The 24,190-nt window shown below is 55.6% G+C and overlaps 9 protein-coding genes across 9 annotated transcripts; 2 read left to right on the top strand and 7 right to left on the bottom strand.

The window, feature by feature from the left end:
- Window positions 1-357: 357 nt before the first annotated feature.
- ACRALDRAFT_1081339 (uncharacterized protein) lies at window positions 358-1,316 on the bottom strand (the record flags this gene model as incomplete). The annotated part of the gene is made up of 2 exons (XM_071019141.1): window positions 358-632; window positions 798-1,316. The coding sequence occupies 2 exons, from the start codon at window positions 1,314-1,316 to the stop codon at window positions 504-506; spliced, it is 648 nt and encodes a 215-aa protein (XP_070873241.1). The 3' UTR covers window positions 358-503.
- A 722-nt stretch (window positions 1,317-2,038) lies between these two features.
- Window positions 2,039-4,074, bottom strand: ACRALDRAFT_1076036 (glycoside hydrolase family 43 protein). The gene is made up of 4 exons (XM_071018463.1): window positions 3,985-4,074; window positions 3,765-3,906; window positions 2,253-3,702; window positions 2,039-2,186 (listed from the first exon to the last, which is right to left on the bottom strand). The coding sequence occupies exons 1-4, from the start codon at window positions 4,034-4,036 to the stop codon at window positions 2,154-2,156; spliced, it is 1,677 nt and encodes a 558-aa protein (XP_070873240.1). The 5' UTR covers window positions 4,037-4,074; the 3' UTR covers window positions 2,039-2,153.
- Window positions 4,075-4,631: 557 nt separating this feature from the next.
- Window positions 4,632-6,182, bottom strand: ACRALDRAFT_209646 (uncharacterized protein; the record flags this gene model as incomplete). The annotated part of the gene is made up of 13 exons (XM_071022785.1): window positions 4,632-4,672; window positions 4,700-4,762; window positions 4,805-4,975; window positions 5,055-5,081; window positions 5,119-5,133; window positions 5,165-5,190; window positions 5,275-5,285; window positions 5,368-5,383; window positions 5,416-5,478; window positions 5,555-5,688; window positions 5,786-5,883; window positions 6,004-6,086; window positions 6,130-6,182. 13 exons carry the CDS (start codon window positions 6,180-6,182, stop codon window positions 4,632-4,634), a joined length of 801 nt encoding a protein of 266 aa, XP_070873239.1.
- Window positions 6,183-7,075: 893 nt separating this feature from the next.
- On the top strand, window positions 7,076-9,471 carry ACRALDRAFT_2108176 (uncharacterized protein; the record flags this gene model as incomplete). The annotated part of the gene is made up of 2 exons (XM_071023366.1): window positions 7,076-7,699; window positions 7,768-9,471. 2 exons carry the CDS (start codon window positions 7,076-7,078, stop codon window positions 9,469-9,471), a joined length of 2,328 nt encoding a protein of 775 aa, XP_070873238.1.
- A 234-nt stretch (window positions 9,472-9,705) lies between these two features.
- On the bottom strand, window positions 9,706-10,591 carry ACRALDRAFT_1070059 (uncharacterized protein; the record flags this gene model as incomplete). The annotated part of the gene is made up of 3 exons (XM_071017731.1): window positions 9,706-9,857; window positions 9,947-10,444; window positions 10,513-10,591. 3 exons carry the CDS (start codon window positions 10,589-10,591, stop codon window positions 9,706-9,708), a joined length of 729 nt encoding a protein of 242 aa, XP_070873237.1.
- A 1,238-nt stretch (window positions 10,592-11,829) lies between these two features.
- On the bottom strand, window positions 11,830-14,525 carry ACRALDRAFT_1081336 (uncharacterized protein; the record flags this gene model as incomplete). Its single annotated transcript, XM_071019140.1, has 3 exons — window positions 11,830-13,360; window positions 13,424-13,975; window positions 14,231-14,525. 3 exons carry the CDS (start codon window positions 14,523-14,525, stop codon window positions 12,066-12,068), a joined length of 2,142 nt encoding a protein of 713 aa, XP_070873236.1. The 3' UTR covers window positions 11,830-12,065.
- Window positions 14,526-15,472: 947 nt separating this feature from the next.
- On the top strand, window positions 15,473-16,779 carry ACRALDRAFT_1070057 (uncharacterized protein; the record flags this gene model as incomplete). Its single annotated transcript, XM_071017730.1, has 2 exons — window positions 15,473-15,533; window positions 15,677-16,779. 2 exons carry the CDS (start codon window positions 15,473-15,475, stop codon window positions 16,777-16,779), a joined length of 1,164 nt encoding a protein of 387 aa, XP_070873235.1.
- Window positions 16,780-17,141: 362 nt separating this feature from the next.
- Window positions 17,142-18,114, bottom strand: ACRALDRAFT_1063118 (uncharacterized protein). The gene has a single exon (XM_071016732.1). The coding sequence runs from the start codon at window positions 18,073-18,075 to the stop codon at window positions 17,485-17,487; it is 591 nt and encodes a 196-aa protein (XP_070873234.1). The 5' UTR covers window positions 18,076-18,114; the 3' UTR covers window positions 17,142-17,484.
- A 1,328-nt stretch (window positions 18,115-19,442) lies between these two features.
- On the bottom strand, window positions 19,443-22,511 carry ACRALDRAFT_1017515 (glycoside hydrolase family 31 protein; the record flags this gene model as incomplete). Its single annotated transcript, XM_071014738.1, has 10 exons — window positions 19,443-20,051; window positions 20,122-20,188; window positions 20,258-20,399; window positions 20,477-20,699; window positions 20,790-20,886; window positions 20,944-21,053; window positions 21,129-21,378; window positions 21,475-21,560; window positions 21,625-22,241; window positions 22,325-22,511. Coding segments are annotated over 10 exons (2,388 nt in total), but the record flags the coding sequence as incomplete, so codon positions are not given.
- Between the last annotated feature and the right edge of the window lie 1,679 nt (window positions 22,512-24,190).

Genomic DNA, 24,190 nt, shown 5'->3' with positions numbered 1-24,190 from the left:
TGTTTGTTGGTTGAGGTTCGTTATCTGGAGATGTTTGTTTATATGGGAAGGGTGGGAGTGACGGCACCATGGTGATTCTGGCTCCGACGACAGTCTTTAATATACGAGGCATCAGGAAAGAGAAAAACATGAACAATGTTATTGAAATGAGATGTACAAGTTGAACGAGGACTGATTCATAACAGGGACGACAAGGACGGCACCAATGCAGTTCATAAACAGGTCTCCTTTGCTGTCTCTTTGTTATGATGAGTTTGACTGAATCTGAACAATGAATAACAGACTGGGCTTATTCATCTCTTGTCCTAGTAGTTAATCTATCAATGCGATTGTTCACTGACACGGCGACTGTTCTTTGTTCTTAATGATTAAAATCTGCGTCTTGATGTTAGTGGGTTAATGGCAAGGTCCCCTCAATAGCTCCTTGAATGCCCATTGTAGAAGAGCTAATAATAGATACCAGACTGTAGACAACTAATTGACATGACTACCTATCGATATCTTTACTGCTTAATTGCTTGAAGGTAAACGGCAACCTTGGGGCTGAACATGCCGTCTTGCACAAGGTAATCGGCCGCCTCCACAAGCCATGACTGACAGTTCTTCTGTGAGACTTTTCTGCCTGACCTAGTCTAGAGTCTCTTGTTAGTAATGTTTACTGGCGAGGATGGAAGCATGGACTAGATTGGCAGGGTAAGTAGTCCGAGGCATTCGTTTAGGAGCAGTTCTAAGTAGCAACCCGACACAGACAGTCGTTATGCATGACAGTTTAGGACAGTAGAATGTTCACATCTTACCTTATCCTCGGCCGAATTCAGAGTCTTCCCAGGAGGTTTCGCCTTGTGTGCACTGGCCTCGAAAGAGCAGACAGGCACGCTGTCGACCTTATACTCCCCGTGGTTAAGCATGATGTCCTCGTCAAAGTGTTCGGCAGCCACCCATTGCAGCGGAATCCTTGTCGTGGGAGTGTTTTCGGGGTCTTCCAAGTCGTGGTTACGCTTGATCTCGAAGTTGAAGCCGTTTAGTACGTCGCCAGTCGCGTGGATGTAAACGCCGACATTGTGGTTTCTGTGAGAGCGTACAAAGTACGCCCAGTGGTCTTTAAAGGGAGAGCCATTGAAGATCAGCAATTCGACCAAAAAAGCTCCGGGCGGACCCTCCAAAGGAACAGTTAGCGGCTTGGCGGTCGGAGGCGGAGTGGAATTTGAAGCATTCTCGACAATCGGCGGAGGGGGAAGTCCGGGAGGAGTTGGTGGAGCCGGAGGACCGGCGGTATTAGTGGGGCCGGAAAAGTCCTTGGGATGAGAGGGAGACATTATATATGGATATCGAGGGACTTCTCACGAGGTGAGATTAGTGCCTACTCAGTATACTTTTGAGTGTGGAAGAGGTGGGGGAACTTTACAAGTTGTATCCAGGCTGCTTATATCTGTCTCTGCTGCCTAATTACACGTGATATACAGTGCCGTATACAATGTATACTATCTCGATATAAGTGCCGAGTAAGTTACCTTATAACGTATAACAACGCCCTTATATAACCTAACTATAAACTTTAGAGAGTCGTAATCGTTGATCTATACGTCCTATAAGGCTATATATAGAGTAGTCTGCTTCTACCGCTCTTAGACTATATAACTAAAATCGCAAAGATATTATACTTAAACATAGATAATATTCTACGACAATATAGCGTACCTTCACGTGGAGCAGTTGCTAGACAGTTTAATCGACTTACTATAGAGGCATACAGCCGCAATCATTATACCCTGAAGTTAAACCTTCGGGCAGATATGGATCTTTGCTCTTTTACTATAACAAGCGGAGAACAGACTGCCGTTTTGGATTTTACTCCAGTACTCAGACATTCAGTATGGTTTTTCGTTTATTATTCACAGTCGACTTACTGTTTGGTCTCAAGTCTTGCATCCCCTCGGCCTATGTTATACCCATATGAAGTCCAGGCATCAGAGCTCTATGATACTAGTATATTCCTTGCGGACTTCCCGAAGAACAGTTAATCAATGGCACGTATTGTCAGAAGTTGTGACAGTTTTGTTAACAGAAGTAAATCTATATGCAATACTTCTACAAATTTGCTCGGTTTATTTTTCTGTACTTGTCAAACACAACTCTCAAGCCAGCTACCCAACCTACTGCAGCGTAACTTGGAAATAGTCAAAGTCCTAGAAAAGAAGTCAGCATCACTACTCAACCCCCTGAACATTCTCAGATAACCAGTGCTAACTCACCGCATGGTTTAGAATAGGCAGTTTGTTGCCAGTGGCATAGATGGCAAAGTGCGTGCCAACAAAGTTCTGCCAGCCCTCGACAAACGCCTGGAGGTTGTGATTCTCCACGCTGGCCACCCACTTGGGCGAGCACGTGCTGTTACCAGCGGCGTAGCCAAGACGGTACCCGACATCGCGCGCCTCGATGAAGAACCGCACCGGCTGACCGGCTGCCACGGCCTCGTCGGGGATGAACGTCTCGTTGAGGGTCGCCTCGGGCCCCGTCCGCGTCCTCACAACGACGGTCCGGTCGCCCGTGTCCCCGTCGAGCGTCACGGCAATCTCGTTGTGGTAGTGCAGGCTGAGGTAGACAGAGGCGCCGGCCTCCTGGCGCGGCGACGACGGCTCAAAGGCGCTCAGCTCGGTGCTGAAGGTCTGGTTGATGGCGTCCTGCTTGCGCAGCAGCGCGGCGGGGGTCTCGCGGTGGGACAAAGTGTACGGGTTCCCGCGGAGGCGGAGCTTGCCGGGGGCCGAGTCCAGGTCGATAAACTCCTTGTAGGGGGCGCGGAGGAAGTAGTAGTTGTTATCGGCCAGCTCGCCGTCAAAGTCGTCGCGCCAGACGCTGGGCCGCTCGAGGTCGTAGAGCACGTCCGGGTCGTGCTCGACGACGGGCTGGCCGTTGTTGAAGATGGGCCAGCCGTCGTCGTCCCAGTGGACGGGGCAGAGGAAGGTCTCGCGGCCGAGCTGCGGGCGGCCGGAGCTGTTGGTGGGGTTCTGCGGGCGGGTGGCGAGGAAGACGGCCCACCAAGAGCCGTCGGCGCCTTCGACCATGTCGGCGTGGCCGGTGGCCAGGACGGGGCGGGACATGTCGGCGCCGTTGAAGAGCAAGGGGTTGTGCGGGTTGTGCTCCCAGGGCCCTTCGAGGCTCTTGGACCGGTAGCTGTTGGTCGAGTGGAGCTCGGCGGTGCCCGAGTCGGCGGTGATCATGTGGTAGTACCCGTTGATCTTGTAGATGTGGCTGGCCTCGGTGAGGGGGCCGGCGATGTCGGGGGAGACGGTGGAGGTGTGGAGGAGGCGCGTGTCGGAGAGGGAGTTGCCCGTCTCAATGTCGACTTCGGTGATCCAGTTGGCAAAGGTGCCCTCGTCGATGAACTCGGAAAAGGTAGACGTAAAATAGACGCGGCCGTCGTCGTCGAAGAAGAGGTCCGGGTCGAAGCCCCACTGGTCGAAGAAGACGGGCTCGCTCCAGGAATCCTGGTCCCAGATGTTGGTCGTCTTGACGTAGAAGGAGCGCGGGAGCCTGTTGACCTGGTCGGGGGGGCTGATGGCGTCGAAGACGGTGGTGGTCATGTAGAAGGTGCCGTTGTGGTGTCGAAGGGTCGGGGCGAAGACGCCTCCGCTGGGGGCGGTGCCACGGAGCGGAAGCTGAGAGGGCCTTGTGAGCGCATGGCCGATGGTTTCCCACTCGACTCTGTGAAATGGTGAGCGGGGTCCCTAGACGACTTGAGGGTTTTGTTCTGGGGAGTGATTTACAGGTCTTTGGAATGGTAAATGGGGACACCGGGGAAGAACTCAAAGGTGGACGTGACGACAAAGTAGTCATCGTCGACTCGGATGATGGACGGGTCGGGGTTGAAACCAGGGATAACGGGGTTAATAAGACCGCTCACGGCGCCTAGAGTTGGGACATGGACTGTTAGAACATTGAACATAACTTGTGGAGTTGGCACGGGTCAAGGGGAGAGCTGCCAACCTGACAATAGACAGACAGCCGTGGCCAGCCTCGACGATACCGATACCATCATGTTGCCGTATATCACCTTGAGTTGCGACTTGTCTGGACGAGGTGACAGGCCGTTGGGGATCGTCTGGTCCGGCCGGGTCTCCCTTTTATAGTGGCCAAGTTTTGCCAGTTGCAGCATGGGCTCTGTCCGATCTGGGGATGATCTGCCGACGTGGACCTGCGCCCCTCATGCCGCAGGGCCGGGTAATTTTATGGGTGAATGCAACCCTGCGGAGGAGACCAACATCTACCGAACCGCAATTTGAAGCGCTCCAGTAGGGACACGGCGGTAAACAAGGGGCCCCGAATATCCGGGGTAGTATTCCGGGAGATAGGGCTGGGTATTATTTGTCTTACGCAAGCAGTGCAGTGCCCCTGGCATTTGGCTTTGGATTTGCAATCATCGACAGCCTAGGCCATTGACAGAATAATACTTTTTTATTACTTTCTGTTTTCCCCTCTTCTTAAATTAAGACAATGATCGTAATAGATTAAAAACTGTAAAGAATACAATGGCGAGGAGGATCCCAATATAATATCCCATCGAGACCCTATATTTCTGCCTTTATCCTCGCGACGTGGAAGTCCAAGTACGAGGATTTAGGAGCATCTTTCTTCTAGTCGATCAGCGAGTGCTTGCTAGCGGTAGTCTTGCCTACTCGGAGAGAGTGAGATGTCTAAATACGCCGCGTGGTGAAATCTCCAAGTACGAAAGAAGCGTCCCAGTCCCTGCCCTTCTCCCCATTGACTTAGAATTCAACATGTTTGTACTATAGTCGCCGGGGCCAACGGAATGCCGTACCGCATTCTCTCAATCTTCGCCCAGAGCATAAAAGAGCCTCCCCTGGGCTATCGGTGAAAAGCCCCGTTTCGTCTCGTGAGATATGAGTGTCCATAAGCACGGATACCATCACTGTATCGTATTCCGGGGTCTCGCTCAAGAGAGGCCAGTCCCGGACGGCTTTTACCGATTGACGAGTTTTCTTTATCTTTGTCCTTTCTTCTAGACAGCGACTTAGAGGAGATGAGTTCGTAGCTACTGGCATTGGGAAGGACGCCTCTTGCCTCTTTTACACAGAAGCCGGCAGGATAATAATGCCTCACTTCGGTCTCTGGAGCCTTTGGGGATTGTTTCACGAATACTGCTCACAATGATTCTCCAGAGGGCCAATGGAACTAGGTTGAGAATACCGAGATAGGGCTAGTAGTAAAATATTCCGTCTACGGATATCGGGTCAGGGTATTATCTGGAAGCATCACGCTTTGTCATGCTGCCAGGAGGTTTCAGGTTATGCTAGACGTATTCCAGATCCAGACCACCGGGGCCTCCACGTGGTTCTGTATAAAACAGACCAGTCCATTGGAGGTTCTCTTCAGTCAATGCTACTGTTAGTAGTGTACTTAGTACTGAGTAGCAGCGGCTGGTGAGGGAGCCGGGACTCGGCCGAGTCGGTGGCATCTTTACTGAAATGTGTCGACAGTGGATATCATTTCGTGGGCTTGCATGCCAAGTACGCAGACCTGGTTAAAGTGAATGAACAAATTGAACGTCAATTTATTACTCGCAATGCTTAATCTGCAGTTGCACTGGAGGAGTATGGTGATCATGTCGACGACGAGAAGACGGGATTCGGAATTGATAAGAGACGGTGGCCCTAGGTACGTACCTAGGTACTTCGTATCTTCGAGAGTGGGTCTTAATCTCGGATAAGACGGATAAGGATAAGATTGATAAGGTGCCGTTGCCGAGGTTCCTGCGTCATGGCTTGACGTCATAGGGAACTGGGGAGTGGTATGACATCATTGCGGATTTGGCCTTGAACTCCAAGACCGTCCGTTGCGCCGCCTTCGGGGCATCACGTCCGCTGGCTTGTCAATGGTTTGATTGCTATTTTGATTTCGGCTAACTGCACAGTCGTCAGTCTCTACGAAGTAAATACATGTATCCTACCACCTCTCTCTGTTATGCAATACACTCCAACCATGCACAATTCCATCTGGTCGACTCTCTTGAGCTTGAGAATGCCCGCCCGCCCGATAGAACATAACTACGCCCAGTGACGCCTGACGGACTGTATGATGACGCGATGACCTTTTTACATAGTGTTACACTACAGAATTGCGTCGTACGAAAGTAACACCCTATAATAGCATGCCGTCGTACCCATTCATACAGCTTGCTCCGCCGGGCTGTCGCGCGGCTCACCAGACCTTTATAAAGGGCTACTAAGTACGGCCTAAAATGCCACAGGACGTAAATACCCGATTATGTATTCAGGTACATGTAACTAACATGGTTTATGCCTAAATCAAATCATGTGCATTCCCGAGTCCAGTCCCCTGCCCTGTCTCTCGCTGACGTCTAATATGCGCAACGGCTTGTGAAAAGCTTGTTACTCAACCCAACCCATAATATTTAAACCTCTTATCACTTTCTCCCTTGGTCTGCGTCATCTCCACCACCTCCAGCCCTCTCGTTCGACCAACATACCCATCTACACATATCATCGTCTTTCCTCCGTCTAGAAAACGACCATCTTCCTATTTTCAACGAAGCAACGCGACTATGAGTATGAAAAAGAAGCCCTCCCTTCGGGAGCGCACCGCCAGTCCGTTCAATCGCATCGCCCAGAAGATCTCGTCCCTCAAGCCTGATCCCACTCAGCTTGGCCTGTCAAACTCGGAACCCCGGGACCTCCAGCGCTCCGCTGGCGAAAACGGTCATCTAACCGGCACCAAGTCGCCTGTCCCAGCGCCCCCGGCCGCAAAGGGAATAGGTGTCGTCCCCCTACGCAACGGCATCTCCAGCGACCCCAATATGGCGCCCAGCTCTAGCACAGACGAAGGCAGCAGATATGAGAATGAGAGCATAGATGAACTCAGCAGGGGCCGGTCGTCGACTACTTCTCCACGACCCAGCTACCAGCAGGAAGTAGCCGATGAAATACAACAAAAGCAATCGAAGCCGAGAGAAGACGAAGAACCCGAACCGGACGATTCGCTAGAACGCTACGGCAGCGAACCCCAAAACCAGGACCACGCCGCCCACCACCACCAACTCATGACCGTCGCCGACGCCGTCAAGGAACCCCTAGGCACCGTCGTCACCTTTCGCGCGCGCATCCACACCCAGCGCCGCATGTCCCGCTTCCTCGACTTCCTCCTCTTCCGCGACCAGGAAGACACCATCCAGGGCGTCCTCTCGCGCGCCCACCCGAACATGGTCCGCTGGGTGCAGCGCCTACCCCTCGAGTCCATCGTCCAGGTCACCGGCAAGCTGCAGAAGCCCGTCGAGGACGTGCGCTCGGCCCGCCACTCGGACGTCGAGGTCGATGTCGACACCATCTACCTCGTCAGCCCGGCCTCGCCCGACCGCCTCGCCTTTTCCAACTACCACCCCCCGGACGCCATGAATCGCCGTCTCAACGCCCGCGTGCTCGACCTCCGACACCCGGCGAACCAGGCCCTGTTCCGTCTGCGTGCTGCCATTGTCCGCGTCTTCCGGAACACGCTCGACGACATGGGCTTCGTCGAGATACAGACTCCCAAGCTGCAGCCTGCAGCTACCGAGACGGGCGCCGCGGTTTTCAAGGTCAAGTATTTCGGTCGGAGGGCTTTCCTGGCCCAGAGCCCACAGCTCAGTAAGCAGATGGCCATTTCTGCCGACTTTGGTCGTGTATACGAGGTATGGGTCATGGCCTGAGTTCTGAGAGTCGAGATTCGTCCTCAGAATGCTAACATATATCTTCATAGATCGGCCCCGTGTTCCGAGCGGAAAACTCAAACACCCACCGACATCTCACCGAATATACCGGGTTGGACCTGGAAATGACCCTCGATCTGTCCTACTCCGAGCTCATCAACGTGGTAGACCGCGTCTTGAAGAACATCTTCAAGACTGTCCAGTCCATGCCGGAACTCGAAATTGTTAGGCAACGGTGGCCCAGCACGAATATCGAATACCCCGAAGAGACCCTCATCCTTCCCTTCCCCGAGGCCCTCCAGATGCTTCGCCAAGACGGCCGGGACGTGGCCGAGGAAGACCTCAGCACCAGGGACGAGATTCATCTCGGACAACTCGTCAAAGAGAAATTCAACACCGACTACTACATCCTCGACAAATTCCCCAGAAGCGCCCGTCCATTCTACACCCACAAGGCCGAGGATACCAAGTGGACCAACTCGTTCGACATCTTCGTCCGAGGCCAGGAGATCTGCACCGGTGGACAACGCATCTGCGACCCCAAGGAGCTGCGATCGAGCATGCGGGACGCCGGCGTCCCGGAAGACGACATGGCCGAATACCTTACCGCCTTTGACATTGGCGCACCTCCCCACGGCGGCGCCGGTCTCGGCCTGGAACGTCTCGTCTCCCTCCTCTTCGACCTCGGCGACGTCCGCTACGCCTCCCTCTTTCACCGCGATCCCAAATCCCTCCCGGCCAGGCCACCGACCCTGCCCCACCCGGACGCCGACACCACCAAGTGGCGTGCTGCTGCTGCTGCTGCTCGCGGCGGCGACCCGGATTACCCGCCCATCGAGAACCTCATCGCCAACTACGGCGACGCCAGCAACACCTCGTGGCTCGACGACCGCTTCGAGATTTGGCGCCACCACACCGGCGCCGCCGTGGGGTACTCGAGGCACGGCCGCCTGGCCGTCATCATCGGCGACCCGCTCTGCGACCGGCACCAGTACGAGGAGGTAGCCACGGCCTTCATCGACTTTTGCGTCAGCGAGCTGCGCCTGACCCCCATATGGATGCTCGTGTCGGACGACGTGCACGAGATCCTGGGCCGCCACCTGGGCTGGCGCACGCTCTCGTGCACCGAGGAGCAGCGGCTCGACGCCGACCAGCATACCGGCCGGCACGGCCACGAGTGGCGCCGCGTGCAGCGCGAGGGGATCGAGACGCGCGAGGTGCGCCCCACGGACGAGACGTTCCGGCGCCGCGCCGACCGGGCCATCGAGGAGTGGATGGCGACGCGCACGGAGCGGGGGAAGCAGGTGCACCTCACCGACGTGCGGCCGTGGGTCGACGCCGCGCACAGGCGGTACTTTGCCGCCGAGAAGGACGGCAGGGTGTGCGCGCTCGTGGTGCTGGCGCAGCTGGCCCCGCGGAACGGGTGGCAGGTCAAGTGGGCGCTGGACTTTCCCGGGTCGCTGAACGGGACCATCGAGGTGCTCGTCGAGGAGGCGCTGGCGGCGGTCTCGGGGCCCGTGACCTTTGGCGTCGGCGTGTCCGAGAGGCTCGTCCCCGGGGAGCATATGGGGTCGGCGCGGGCCAAGTTTCTGGCCAAGACGTACGATGCCATCGTCAAGAGTCTGGGTCTGGCGCGCAAGGCCGAGTTTCGGCAGAAGTTTGGCGCGCTGGGCGAGCCGGTGTATATCTGCTTCCCGAAGCACGATGTGTCGATTCGGGAGCTCAGGGAGGTTGTCAAGTTTTTCGAGGAGTGAGGAGCGGGTAAAGGGAGACGAGCATATCGGTTTGATTCAGCGTGGACTTTCTTTTGACTGGAAAGGAGATGTTATGTGATATACCCCTTAATGTCTATTTTCTCTCCTTTTATTTGTTTTCCTTCTGGCGACATGCATCGAGTGAACACCTTTGTATGAATTAATTTCTTTTAATATCTCTCCTTCCGCTCAAGACTCATACGAACCACATTATGTACAAGACTTTGCGTTTGTTTAATGGTCGTCACGCGCCAGCCACTTGGCGCAAGCATCATACAGCACGCCAATCTCTTTCTCCCAGCCCACGATGCGGTTGTAATCCTCGATGCCCTTGGTGCGGCGGATGAACTCAATGAGGCCGACGTACACAAAGTCGGCGTACGAAACTGAAATCACCGTTAGTCTGGCAATGCAGAGGAAAAAGAGAAGGAAAAAAAGAAAAAGAAAAAAAGGAGGAAAAAAGGAAAGAACGCACCAGTTTCACCCAGGAAGAAAGGCCCAGGAACCTTCCTCAGCTCTTCGCCAGCCTTGGCAAACAAAGGCCGCGCAGCCTCCCAAGCAGGCTCGCCGCCTTTGGTCTTCTCCAGCTCGGCCAGCGGGGAACCAAAAACCTTCGCCCTCGTCTCCTCAAAGTAAGGGACCGACGCATCGTTGAGGATGTCGCGCGGGATGGGCGGGAGCACCACGGCGACGAGCGCCATGAGGGTCTCCCCGGTGAGGCCATTGATCCGCTCGAGGACCGGGTCGTTGAGGTGCAGGGACGGCTCGGGCTTGAGGGTCTCGAGGGCCTGGGCAATGGGGACGCTGTTCATGATGTGCTTCCCGTCCGGGGTGCGGACGGCGGGGATGGTGTAGGGCGTGATCTCGCCTTCTTGCGGCGCCAGGCCGAACGACTTGAAGAGCGGCGCGATCTCGGGGTACTCGACCCATTGGGTTTCGTAGGGGATGCCCTTGAAGTTGAGGGCGAGGCGGGCTGGAGAGAAGAGTTAGAACTTGAAGCGCGGGGCGTCAGAAGCGATGGAGAAAGGGGCCGAGGCATACTCTTCCAGGGGTTGAGGGACCAGCAGGCGCGCCGGCCCTTGCTGGGGAGGTCGTACAGGATGACCTTGTTGTCAGTCATGTTGTCGGTGTCGGTGTTGGTGACGGTGATGGGGATTGGGCTCAGGAGGATGATGAAAGTCCAAGTTGGTAGGTATTGAGTGAGCAGAGTATGGGAAATAAAACGATGAGAATTAGGGGGAACCCGGAAACGGGCATCTTAGCTGGCCACCCCCTTCGTATCTATACCTCGGAGGCCCAGCTTAGAAGGTACCTCTGAGCGGACGATGGACCGATGACTGCGCAAGTTTGTGTGGATCTGCGTGTGAAGGTGGGGGATTATTAATAATTCGAAGCTTGTACCAGTCCAGGCGGGGTAGACGTACCCAGTACATGCAAGGTAATGACATCAATGCGCTGGCATTGACCAATCGGTGCACGAGATTCATCTACCGCTCCGCATCGCCGAGTCCCCGAACGATACGAGAGATTCCCCACTTCCCCGCCGACCCCACATCGGAGGACGAAAAGGGAATCGGCGCGGGGCCCAGAGATAAGACCATCTTTCCGGGTGTTCTTTTCCGCCTTGCAGTGGAACGAAGCCAATCCAGTCACACACCGGCGGCGACTATATATCAATGGATTCTCGGATCTCGGGACATATCATGATGAGGTTAGTCTCTTCTAAGGCTAGCCCTGTGGTTTGCCTTACCGTTCGCGCCGTGCCACCAAGCTTAGGTTTTCGTGAGGATATCTTCGCCTTATGATTTAATAGTCTTCTCCAGGGCTTCCCTCCGTTGTTCAGCCAGCCAGCTCCTCATCGACTTGACGCTCTCCGCGAAATCAATCAGCCAGAAATCATGCTGCTCATCAACCATGATATGTTGAGTTTTCCGTCTCCTCACATCAATCCATGTTCATGGAGGCACTACACTACACAATTCACGAACCTACAAGACATATTTCTGCCTGCCATTGAATTGAATGCAAACACAATGTCGGCACCGTCGTCGTCGTCATGGCTCGAGTGTCATTGGTTGACGCAATTTCGTCTATGGTCTCGGTTTCCGCCATCTCGGCCCATTGTGACCGGACCTGGCGAGACACAGGATGCAGCTTAGGAATAACGGCAAGTGTGGAAAAGGTAGGTGTATTCGTACAAAGAACGTCAAGGAAATGCGTGAGGCAATAGTGAAGCTGTCCCTGATGCCGCCCGTACGGGAGGGCTGCGCCGCGGCGGGCCGGAGCCCCTACTGTACAGTCTACCGGCGACTAGCCAGGCTCTCCAGCACACTGTGAAACCAACAGAATCGCTCTCTTCCGAAACATAGTTCCTATTACCATCGATTTTAACCCGACTAGATAAAATTCGACAACAAATGTCTTGCTCCCCGGTCTTATCCCCGTTGCGTACCCCACCGGCGCCGCAGCGGCGCGGGGCCCCTGCTTGTTCACCCTCGCCGACTACTGCATCGCCCGAACGAGGGCCTCCTCGAACGGCACCGCATGGTCTTCGTTTCCCGGACCAGGCGCTTACTGTCATTGCTGGAGGGCAGCTAGCCACAGTAATTTGTAAAATCAAACCATTCCTCCAGTCTTTCAGGGACGTAATTCTTGCCCGCTTTGGGCGGCTCGTTAGGACGCTTCCAGCGTGGATAGCAGGGGCTCGCTTGCGCAGCATCCACCCCGCGGTAATCCTGATCCAGCGTCAGGACGGAGAGGACGGGGAGGTTGAACGTGCAGAGCGGAAGGCAGTGGTTTTTGTCCGAGGCGGTACAAGAGCTGTCCCTGGAGCCGTTGTACACCTTCAGGCCGCCATCGAAGTCGAAGGTGGCATTTCCAAAGTACGCGTTGTGCTTCGTCTGGCAGTCCTCGGCGTTGATGTACATTTGCTCGAAATCAACGTCCATGGTACATTCGAGAAAGTCCAATTGCTCGTCATCGATCGGGATGGAGTACTGCGAGCGCCGGCTGTTGCCCGACTTGCCGTCCGATCCGCCGTTCTGGTGCTCCAGGGTGTAGCAAGAACCCTTGATCCACCGGCCGGTGCGCTGCTCGGTGCACTGGCTCTGGAAGTAGCCGTTCTTGATGATATAGTAGTTTCCTTCGCCCAGGACAAAGTTGACGATGAGCCGCTGGAACTCGTCTTGAAGCTTCTGGTATAAGCTGGTGTCCGTTGGCGGGGCATAGGTCCAAAAGCGATCGTGGAAAAAGTTGACAATGCGGTTGATCTTCGCATTGTCCCCGCTGTCGTCATCGGAGACGGGATACTCTGACATCTCCTGGAAGGCGCCGAGAGGCCAGTCGAGAATATCCCCCTCCACAAACATTTGGTAGGGAGTACTGTCGAGGACGTTTATATACTGACTCCAGATAGTGTTGAGTACCAGCCCGACATTCTCAGGCGTCTGGTCCGCTTGCCCTATGTTGTCCTTGGCGAGAGAGAGGATGACTGACAAGGTGGAGAGTGCCGCGCCGCTGATGGGATTTGACGCGCCAATTCCGCCGCCTACGACGGCTACACTATTACCAATGTTGGCTAGAATCGATATCCATGTCGCCGGGTTTTCGGGTTCGTTGCCGTTCATGGGCAGCTTCCTCAGAATCTCCGCGCTGTAGTGGGACCAGTCGATATAGGCCGTGTTTGCAGGGGTCTTGAGCGTTCGGAGTTCGCTGTTCAAGTTACTGACTTTGGTCATTACCCACCAGTTCCTGGCGTAGGATGGACTGCATGGCGCCGGCCAGATGCATAGGCTGCCGTCGAGGTCGCCGCAGCCGGCGCCTGAAGGGATGTTGCCCCCCATCTCTCCTAGTCCCATGCCCTCGTACCACCTGTCGTCGGCCCAATTGCCTGCGGGGGAAAGGAAATTAGTACCAAAGCGGTGGGAGTCTCTTCTTGCGGCCATGAACTTACTGGTATTTTCGGATTTCAGAGCGTGATACAAGTATTTGGATACTTCGTCGCTGACATAGTTGCGCATCTCGTCGGTCCAGAGATGTGTCGAGCACCAACTGGCCTCCTCCCAGCCGTCAGGCTCATCGCGCCTCTCCAAGACGATCTCCGGATGCTCTGGATGAGGAGCCAAGGTCGTGTTGAGAGGTCCGTCCCAGTTGAGAATCTTGCCGAGAATAGAAAAGTCGCTGTCGGTCATCCATACAGATTCCGGGCTCAAGGTGTCGGGCACCCGGTCATCGAGGTTTGTTGCCACGTCGACACAGCCTGCCTCATTCCACGTCCGCAGGGAGTCCCGAACGCGATCAAGTGCCCCCTCCCCAGTCGTGTCAATGGCGACACCGGAAACGTAATCTGCTGGGATGCTTGAACCACAGACCTGAGCCATCAGACTCTCCGGAGCCCCTTTCGCTACGATATAGTCGATGATCTGACCGAGCAGGGCAGCAGAAGTGCCTTGCTTGTGAATTCTTCCTCCAATGTACATGCCGACAACGGCGTTTCCGTAGTGGGCTGATAAGATAGTTGCATTGTTCGTGTTGGTGTTATAAATTTGGCTGCTGGGGTCCTCACTGGCCAGCGCGAGCAGGAGGCTCTGGACTGCGCCGAGGGCCCGATCAACGGCTACAGAGTCGTCGGATGTGGGTGGCGATAGGGATAGTTGGACCTGTAACGGCATGGTCTTCAGACCAGAATCCTGACTGGGGGATGCTTTGGACCGAATTGCGGCAACCCTGTCAGCCACATTCTCGTCTTTCGTAGACGTACAAGCCTGGATAGGGCTTCGGAGGCCGCTCAGGGGAGACTCCGCGTGGAGAGAGTAGTGGAGAAGTTTGACTTGGTCGTGGCATAGCATCAGCTCATGGATGCTGTGGAAGTTAGTCCAGTGAGTTGGGGCGGAACCGCAGGAGGCGCATGGCCGAGGGCAGAGTGCTAAGCCAGATGCCTCCTCATAAGGAGCGACAGATCGTGCATCCCAGGCAGCATGGGCGACGTTGCTGGACGCGAGAAAAAGGAGCAGGGCAGCCGAGAGTTTCCAGCGAAGGCGGCCCATAATGGCCATATTGAACGGAAGCACGTGCGGCGACGGAACGTATGCAGGATTAAGGGCACCATAGGTGGTGCTCAGCACCTGGACTTGAGGCCATACCTATATGTCGATGTGGTTGGCCCCTTTTCAACGCGTAAAGTCCGGGCCCAGCCAGACGGTACACCCGCTATGATGTGCGACACCTGCGGAATATACACTCGACCAATGAGCCAGAATCAGCTCATATGGACCAACCGTGAAATTAGACCCTGGATCTTCGGAGCTTCGAGAGAGCCACTGATTAGACGAAGGGTCCGGAACCCCTGGATTAGTTGGGCCCTGTGCCGTGCACCGCGTGCGCCTCCAGCTAGCGCCAACGGCCAGTAGTCCGAATGGCATAAATACGTTGTAATCTGGGCGCCGCTAGGTCTTCGTTGTATGGATGTCTTTAAGAAATAAAGGCAAAGTGTAAAAAGGGGTAGCACGGGTGGGGCCCGGACGCCGGACCGGTTGCCCATCCTAGGTGATAGGGTGCGGCCCGGTGTGGGGGTATGTGGGGCTGTAGTCGGGGTGGATCCCTCGGAACATTAGGACCAGCCGGCTGCCAGGGCGCATCTTTAAGGCGACCAGTCATTGTACGGCTCCCGACCACGTGTGTCCCTCCCCGGTCTCGTTATCCCACGATGTGTAATTTCCCTTCACCTCCGGGATGGCCGCCCTAACGAGCAACGCGCATGCAGGTACCGTCAGTACTCGGCAGCGCAGCAGACGCAGCCAGAAGAGGGTGCCGTTGGCTTGTTCCACTATTCCGCTGTTTGTTCTGTACTGCGGCGTTTCTTCTCTTCCTCGCTTCCCGTGTCCTGCGTTTAAGTAAAGAGGATCGGATTGTCTTCGCGACACTTCCGATCTTTCTTTCACTGCACTGCATCCACCGGACTCTTCCCTCTCGTCTCTGCGCGCCGACGTCTTACTCTATATACATGGGCCCCTCTCGTGGCCTAAAGGCCTTCACAGCCTTCCTGTTAGCCTCCTGCCTGGCTTGTAAGTCGCGTCGCACCACCTTTGTTGTATCTTCCAAGTCCTGCAGCGAGGTCTACCTAGCTCGTTGTACTGCGCCTTGCGTTGGGTGGCCGATGGCTGATCAAGACACCGCGGTACCTGGAATATAGATACGGTAGTTGCAGACGATTGTGAGAAGGAGACTTTCCGACTACGCAACCAGGAAGATGCGGATGCGCTGAGAGGATGTTCTGTCTTGACTGGCGACGTCGTCATCCCTTCCGCGGCCGAGGGCAATATCAACCTTAACGGAGTGGAAAAAATCGTGGGAAACCTCCTTAGCCAGCAATGCGATGATGACTGCCCCGGCATAACCAGCTTGGCTAGTGATAACCTCACCGATATAACGGGGGCGTTGAGCCTACGGAACATGACCGGCCTCACAACGGTCTCTCTCCAGAGTCTCCAGACCGTAGGCGGGAATATCAACGTGGAAGGGCTCCCCGAGCTCACTGCGTTGAATCTCACCAAGCTAGAGAGCGCGGGCAGCATCTACCTTCGATGGAACCCAAAGCTCGCCAACCTCACCCTTCCCAGGGTCGAATTCATCACCGGCGAGGAATCTACCATCGAGATGGTGGACCTCGCCATTGACCAGTGGCCGACCTTTATTATCCGCCAGACCTCCCTGGTTCCCGGCGCCAGACGTCTAGGCAAGCTCCTCGTTCGAGACCTACCCAACATAAACCGCTTCGAATTCAACAACGCAGACGTAATCGACACGCTAGAGGCTCATGGCCTCCCTCATCAGAAGGCCATGCTGCAGATCCTCGAGTACAACACCCGCGAACGGGCGCGCGACGGCCGCGCCGATATGCCTGCTGATGTGATCCACAACTTGACCCTGACAGGTTTCGGCCAAAATTTCACCGTTACCGGCACGCGTGCAAACCCGAATCTCAAGATTGAGGTCACCTCGCTCACCATCGCCAATGGCACCATGCCGCAGGTTTCATTGTTCTCCGTTACCAATATGACGCGCCTCTCCGTGGTAGATAATCCCGGTATAAAGGTCTTCTCCATGCCCGGGGGGTATGATGGGATGACGCCATTTCCCTGGGAGAGAATCGTATTTCGAAACAACCCCCACATCCTCTTCGGGGACAGGTCCCCTCCCGATTCCGAGGGCGAACATGCCGGTCTATTCTCTTTGTCGGGCTGGAGGTGGGGCTTCAACACCTCTTCCTTAGTCCTGGAGTCCAACCCCATGCACTTCCGTTGGCTGTAAGAACCCAAACCCCGTCAACTTGACACGTCAAGCTTTGTTACCTGCCGCTAACATGCATGCCATAACCAGTCGCGGCCCCGGCGAAACTCACATCACTGACGAGCTGATTCTCGAGCCAACCGGGAACGGTACGGAGCTCTGTGAAGAAGTCATCAGAGCAGTCAAGTATGGTCGTCTCGTGCCACCTGAGGACGGCTATACTTGCTGGGGACAACACTATAACCCGGAGGTCAATTCGGCCGCCTTGAGGAGGGCATCTATGGTGTCCGCGGCCATGGTGTCGGTAGTCATCAGTGGCATCCTTGGATATGGAGCCTTGTAATTGTTTCAAGGAAGAACAGCGTTGCATACAGCGTTTTGGCGATGTAATATATTGTTTAATAAACGGACAGAAATTCAGGCTTGTACTCAGTTGAATTGAGCTGTTGAGGCGATTAAGCCTCCGCCGCGCCAGAGTAACGCTGAACAACACGGGGGAGGGGTGAGTGCCGTGAGAAATTACGAGTGAGCCCTTGGCAGAGGTTGTCGCTGAGCCTCACAGCACTGGAGTCAGTTGCTTAACTCGCGGGGAGTTGACGACGGCGGCCGGGTACTGGTCGGTGTAGTAACAGCATCCATGGCGTCACAACACATATACGACGCAAGCCCAGAAATCGCCATCCTCTCCTCTGCGATATGGAAAATACCGGAGCGTCATTCAGCAAGTCATCGACGGGTCCCCTTCTCATCCCACTCCACCCACCGGCGAATCACCTCGTCAACGGTCCGAATGCCCCTCCTGCTGGCCTCCACCTCGAACCACTCCCTGTGCTCCCGGCCGCAGGTCTCGCAGCTGCCGCGCATCGCCCTAAGCTCCATCCCTGCGAGCTCAATGTTCACCAGCCTCTCGACACGGTGACAATGCGGCGTCATGCGCGGGGTCTGCCGGGCGCCCTCGCTCCCGCTGGGCAGGTAAGGGTAGTACCGAATCACCTCCACATCGTAGCCGCACTGGCGCGACCATTGCTGCATGCGGCGTTGCACATTGGCCGCGCGGCCGATCTTGAGGAGCATGGTCTCCTTCTTGCCGTTGTCGCTTCCGTTTGTGTTTCGGGCGTACGAGGAGATGACGTCGCTGGGACGGCGTCGGCGCGCGGCGGCGGTTGTTGTTGACGAAGAAGGCGGAGAAGGTGGAGCGAGGAGGGAGCGTGCAGCGTCGACGGGAGGGCGGGCCGGGTCGGACGACGGCGTCATCCAGAACATGTAGATGTACCCCGGCTCTTCCGAGTCTACGTACGGTCGCGCGAGCTCGGCCATGAGGGACGAGGCAGTCTGCGGGTTCGTGTGTGGCGGGATGAGCGAAAAGTACTGGCCCGTTTGGGAGGTGGTGGACGTGGTGGATTTTCGAAAGGTCCGCCCGGGGGACTGTGTTGAAAGGTTCGGTCGAGGACGAGGGGCGGCTGTAGTGTGTCCCGGCTGTTGGACTGGGGTTTGTTGTGGCCTAGGCCTGGGTCTAGGTCTGGGCTGTGGTGTTTCGGGTATTTCCTCGAGAGGGATGCTGAAGCAACAGAAGAGCAAATGTCGTGCAGGCTGTTTGGGTCGGCTGACGGCGGGGGATGGCGAACTTGGATAGCTATAAGCAGTGGTTGATGTCGCGACAGTCTTGCTGTCGTCGTTTCTCCTTTGTTTCTTCCCGCTAGGTCGCTTCCTTTTCTCCAGCTCGACTAATCCTAGCCGGTCAGCTAGGGAGTCGAGGCTCGTCCTATTTGTGGCGATGGGACGTGTTGTGGTTGTCTTCTGAGCGGGACTTGATGCAACCGAGAGGTTCGCCTGTTCTTTGTGTTGCCAGCAGTATAGCGTGTCGTCGCGTGGGTCATCGTCGAATGTACTATCCTTTCGGCCCCGGGGGGTCAGGGTCTGAGTGGGAGAGGTAGACGGGGTGATGGCGCGTCGGCATGGCCGACCATTAGTGGTGATGCCCCGGCAGGTGGTTTTCGGGTTCTTGGAGTCGGTTCTCGCAACTAGGGATTCCGGCGTGTTAGGGACAAAGGGCATGGTTCGAGACTCGATGGCGATTTCCTAACAAGTCAACCACAAGGCTCGTTCGACGCTCAATTGTTCGGCAGAAGTATAATATATGGACGTAGTCGACATGCAGGCAGGGTTCGAAGCTACCCGGGACGACAGGGTAAGAAGGGAGGCAGCTGGCCAGTAGAGCGGGATGAAGAGGAGTGTGGGAGCGAATGCACCCTATGCGGGGTGGGCCGCATGCTGTGGCCATGCTTGTGAATCTTCGTGGGTTCTGACTGGGTCTTGACTAGAGGGGACTCGAATGACTGGAGACCAGAGACTGACGATGGAAAAAAATAAAGAGAGGTTGGTGACGACGCGAGGTCGGCTATTCGAGGTGGCTGGGGTTGCACAGCCACAGAAACCACAGCCACAAAAGCCACGCCGCTGCTTCGCCGCCACTTACCGAAGGTGGGTCATAGGTAGTCTACCCGAATTCCCGGCCCGATGGATCCCGACCCCATAACTTTGACCCTCTCCACCCGAATCCCCGCCTGCTCCATCCTCGCCTTAAGCCCCTGTTGATTGACAGAATACCCGTCCATGGGACTGATCCGTACCCTCCCCCTTTTATACCGGAACCGCACGCCGAACTTATCCGGTCCTCCATCCGGCGTCACCCCATCATCCACGAAAAGCGTCCCCTCCGCTGTCCCGTCCAAACCAGGCGCAACAACAAGCTCAAACGGCTTCTCCCTCAGCGCCGCCGTCGTATTCGCCCTCTCTGTCCGCATAGGCACGACACACCCACCACGGACGTGCAACGGGATGCGATCAAACGGCACATCCCGGAGTGTAACCCACCCCCCACGGCCCCTGACCATGTCCCCCATCTCCAAATCATAGAAAACATCGTCCGGGAAGTACGCCATCACTTCCGTAGACCCCTCCTCCGTCACGGGCGAAACGAGCAAGCAGTCGCCGTAAAAATACTGCAGGTCGATGGCGAATGTGCTGGCGTCCGAAGGGTAGAGGTACCACAGCGGGTTGATGGCGGGGGTGCCATCGCTGGACTGCGCGTGGAGGGCGGTGTAGAAGTAGTCGAGAAGCCGGTAGCGAAGGGCGATAGCGCGGCGAGCGGCCGAGGCGACGAGGGGCCAGCGGTAGAATTCCTGGTGCGGGGACAGGAATTGCGCGTGGTTGCGGAAGAAGGGCATAAAGGCGCCTAGAGTCGTCCACCTGGCGCATAGTTGCTCGGTCGTTGCTCCTTGGAAGCCGCAGACCTGCGCGGTGTTTAGTCATTGTCGGGTCGATATGGTGGGAAAGTCCGGGACATGTGGGGTTATGGCTTACGTCGCTCCCGACCATGGGAATCTGGAAGATGGAGGCGAATGCTAACATTCCTGCGATGGACGATCGACTGGAAGAGATGATCAAGTCAGACTCGTCTCCGGAGGTTATCGACGAAATGGACAGAAACAGGGCTTACTAGTGGTCCCATCTCGAGGCATTGTCACCCAGCCATTTAGCGACATATCGACCAGCACCGGAAAAGGTGCTCCTGGCCACTATGAACGGACGTAGGGAGGGTCGGCGACGAAACATGGCCTCGCGAGTTGCCATGCCCATCACTGGGGAGTAATACATGGTCACTGGTTAGAGGCGTCGCACTTGAGGACAGGGATCGAGATAAGACCTAGGCACTCACTACTTCCATACAGATTATGAAGATTGTACTCCGTCAGACCGTTGTAGTGAGCCACATCTGTATCGACAGTCCGATAGCTAAGGTCCAGGCGCGCGTCCCCACCGTTGGCGATCCTATAAGGCGGGAACAAAAGGTCCTCGTCCCTACCGGCCGCGTCTTGGAGTCTGTGTTGCTCTTCTTGACTGTAGTCACCGGACAGAAGGTCAATAGGCGGATAACCGTCCTCTGCTTCTCCAGCGAAAGCCACATTCGGTGATGGGGCCCCACGGAACGAAATGTTGTGGCCCGGGAGAGGCCGAAGGGGAGGGCGGACAGGTGGCGGTTCTGGCGGCATCCCCTGTCTCCGCGCCTCTTCCTCTGGGTTCTGACATGGGAAGATGCAAAAGTTGGCTGGTTCGTTCATGTCGATCCTGAGATGGGGTCAGCGTGGGGTTGCGAGGGGTTGGTGGGAATCAAGATCAGCAGACCAGACGCCATCAATGTCCACCCCCGTCCATGGGTTGAAGTTGTCCTCAAACTCCTGGTTCCAGTATTTCGTGACGTTGGGGTGATACCAGTCGGGGAACACGGTGACGCCCTTGACGAGCCGTCAGATCAACCTTGGTCTTGGGTGGGTTAGGTTAGGAATGGTTGAGGAAGATGAAAAACATACCGGCCAAACGACTCCTTTGAAATAATCTGAATTCACCGACTTTAGGAATATGTCCAAGCCATCTTTGCTTCCCCTGCTGAAAGCCGGATAGTCCGCATGGGCGACTGCAGGGTCAACCATGAGGATGTATTGTTGTTGGTGGCGATGCAAATTGTGAACAATCTCCTGCATCCTGTTGATGGGGAACCTCTCGGGGTCAAGGGAGAAGACGCGGCGTCGGTCCATGTAATCGATATCCGTCCACATCGTTCTGAGACCCAAGATCGTCAATGCGTCGAAGACCAAGGGTCAGAAAAGATCAAGAAAAGGACATGAAAAGAAAAGGAAAAGGAAGGTCGACTCTTACTCTAGGGGGATATTGGCGGCCGAGTAATTTGCCACGACTTCGGCGACCTCGAACCAGTCCCGATACCCATGCTTGCACTGATGGAACTGGGGAAATAATGATTGTCAACAGAACCACCCATGCAAAACGAGGGGAATAGAATGAGGGTACCCCGAGACTCCAGTACGGAACGATGGCTGGGGACCCGGCCACCCTAGCATACTGGCGCGCAACCTCCACGGGCGTCGGTCCGGCGAGGAAGTAAAAGTCCAGCACGCCTCCAATGGCCCGGTACTCGAGGAACGAACTGCCGTCATCATCCTCGTTGATGAGAATGTCCATCCCGTTGGAGTTTAACAGAAACACCCCATGCGTCCCGGTGGCACGTTGCTCGACGTAGATGGGATGGCTCCCGTACAGGTTCTCGCGGCGGGGGACGGCGACATCGCGGGCCCAGAGGGTGCGGGTGTAGTTCCGGTTCGGGAGGCGGAAGGAGTCGAAGTGTTCGCCGAGGCCGAAGACGTTGGGGTCTGGCGGGAGAGAGGTGCGGAGGCGGAGGAACTGGTCTTCAAAGACGAGTCGGGCGGCGGAGGAGTTGAAAAGGCTTTCGCCTGTCGTGGTGCGCGTGACGGAGAAGCTGAAGGGGGAGGGCGAAGGGGTGAAGTCGAATGACAGAAGGGAATTGGTCGAGGTTGACGAGGATCGGGATGGGGGGCGAGGAAAGACATCTTCGGGGACCTGGTATCGTTTTCTGCCACGGTCTTGGATCAGGACATGAAGACGGGAGTCTGAATGGGTCCAAGGTTGTCAGCTCGAACGATCCCCAGCATGTAAGCCTGGAAGGTCAGCTCTATGGCCCATGTGAGCCTACCAGTCTGATATTCGACGAGGAGTGTGAGGTGGGGGATGGATGGACTGTAAAGGTCACATCCACTGCCGATCAAGTCGAGGTCCGCCGAGACGGTATTGTCCGTTTCGAGGATATTGCTGGCGACATAGCCCTTGCATTCGCCATGACCATTTTGAGATGACACTAGACATGTGAATATAGAAAGGATGATTCCTAGCGCCGCCGGCTTCATGACTTGCGTCCCTACTCGGAGGATATAAATATACAATGCCAGAAAATACGAGCAATGGGAATAGATGGAGGCGGATGATCTAGAGTATCCTGTTTCGATTCCTACTGAAAGAGGGTAATAAAGCGTGAGTCGTCAGGCATGGAAGTTGGAGAGACGGAGCAGGTCGTACAATTACGACTCATGGCACACACCCACCACCACTCGTGTCGTGAGCTTGTGAAGCTGCACTAAAAGCCAGCCACCGTGACCGTCACCCCGTATTCTTTGCAGTCAACCATGTCGTGTCTCGCCCTTGTGGCTGGCTTTTGACCGAGTTCGTCTGTCCTGGTGACACCTCTCACCACCTACGCCAGCGTAGTGGCGATCTCACGTGTCCACCGGGCGGGATCATGCTGCACAGTCGCATGCAGTGTACTGACAATGTAACAGATTGATTGAATTGACGAGTGAGGGCTGTTGCAATTAAATCAATCAAAACGTCAGGCTGTTTTGTTCAAGCAGTTGAGAGTTGAGACTCCGGAAGAGGAAACATTTCCCCTTTTCTGTTGTGGACCCATCAGCTAATCGGAAGGTAATTATTCCGCTGCCACATGTACATGGTCTGTGCGCACTCTCACTTCCGCCACAGCGTGGCTGATGCCACTCCCCCCCTTTCTTGCTGCCTACGAATTATTATTTGGTCCACAAGTTCGCAACACGCACATCAATATCATGAGACTTCCTCGGAGGCTCTCCTGGATGCACTGTCGCTTATCACACACTCGAACCGCTCGTTACCAACGGTGCTTGTCCCAAAGGCGGCCGTGTTTGCAATCAGCCCCCAGGCTACTACTTTGGCACGGTCTCATCCACGCGCAATGGAGGGTCCTATACAATAGCCGACGACACATCTCAGCTGCCTCAGCTTGTTCATATCCCGGAGGCTGACCTCGAATACCTTGAAGATTATACCCCGGGCGGCTTCCATCCAATTATCATCGGTGACACTTTCCAAGACGGCCGATATGAAGTCATCCACAAACTTGGCTTTGGCGGCTACTCGACGATATGGCTCGCGCGAGACAACAGATTGCAGCGCTACCGCCGCTACGTCTCGCTCAAGGTCCTAGTAGCCAGTGAAGACTCAAAGAGCGCTGAAGCAGACATCATCCGTCGGCTCCACGCTGACTGGGATTCGCCCACCCAGGACAGCAGTTCATGCCTCGCCTCCTGGACGAGTCCTCACTCAAGGGCCCAAACCGAACCCACATTTGCCTTATACAAGAGCCAGCCGAGTGCAGTATTGCTGTGTCCAAGGAGAGGTCGGTAGATCACTAGATCTCATGTTTCAGGTAGAGACTGCGAGATCCATTGCCGCTCAGCTTATTATGGGACTCTCATACCTGCACTCGCGAGGCATATGCCATGGAGGTAACCGTGGATCTCCAAATCCCTCCAACCGGCCCCATATGCCTATTGCTCACACAATTTAGATCTGCATCTGAGAAACTTTCTGTTACACAGTCCAGGCTTTGAGAAGCTCGGCCTCGACGAGTTGTATCAGCTTTATCGATAAGCTCGTCGACCCCCTCGTCAAGATATGCGACTACGGGACTTCCTTTATGCCAGCAACCGAGCCCTCCCCAGAACTTCACACGCCACCTCTTTCCCTGCCC

The sequence above is a fragment of the Sodiomyces alcalophilus genome (genome assembly GCF_042370955.1).
Source record: "Sodiomyces alcalophilus JCM 7366 unplaced genomic scaffold ACRALscaffold_6, whole genome shotgun sequence".
Taxonomy (NCBI): Eukaryota; Fungi; Ascomycota; class Sordariomycetes; order Glomerellales; family Plectosphaerellaceae; genus Sodiomyces; species Sodiomyces alcalophilus.
Note: the sequence above shows the minus strand (reverse complement) of the source record. Positions and strands in the feature narration are given on the sequence as shown.

Excerpts from the sequence above, each read along its gene's own strand:
- ACRALDRAFT_1076036 (XM_071018463.1), bottom strand. The coding sequence starts at position 4,036 with ATGATGGTATCGGTATCGTCGAGGCTGGCCACGGCTGTCTGTCTATTG. Across the intron at positions 3,907-3,984 it reads GGCTGTCTGTCTATTGTCAG|GCGCCGTGAGCGGTCTTATT; the intron begins GTTGGCAGCTCT and ends TCCCAACTCTAG. Across the intron at positions 3,703-3,764 it reads ATTTACCATTCCAAAGACCT|AGTCGAGTGGGAAACCATCG; the intron begins GTAAATCACTCC and ends ACCATTTCACAG.
- ACRALDRAFT_1063118 (XM_071016732.1), bottom strand. The coding sequence starts at position 18,075 with ATGGCCGAGCTCGCGCGACCGTACGTAGACTCGGAAGAGCCGGGGTAC.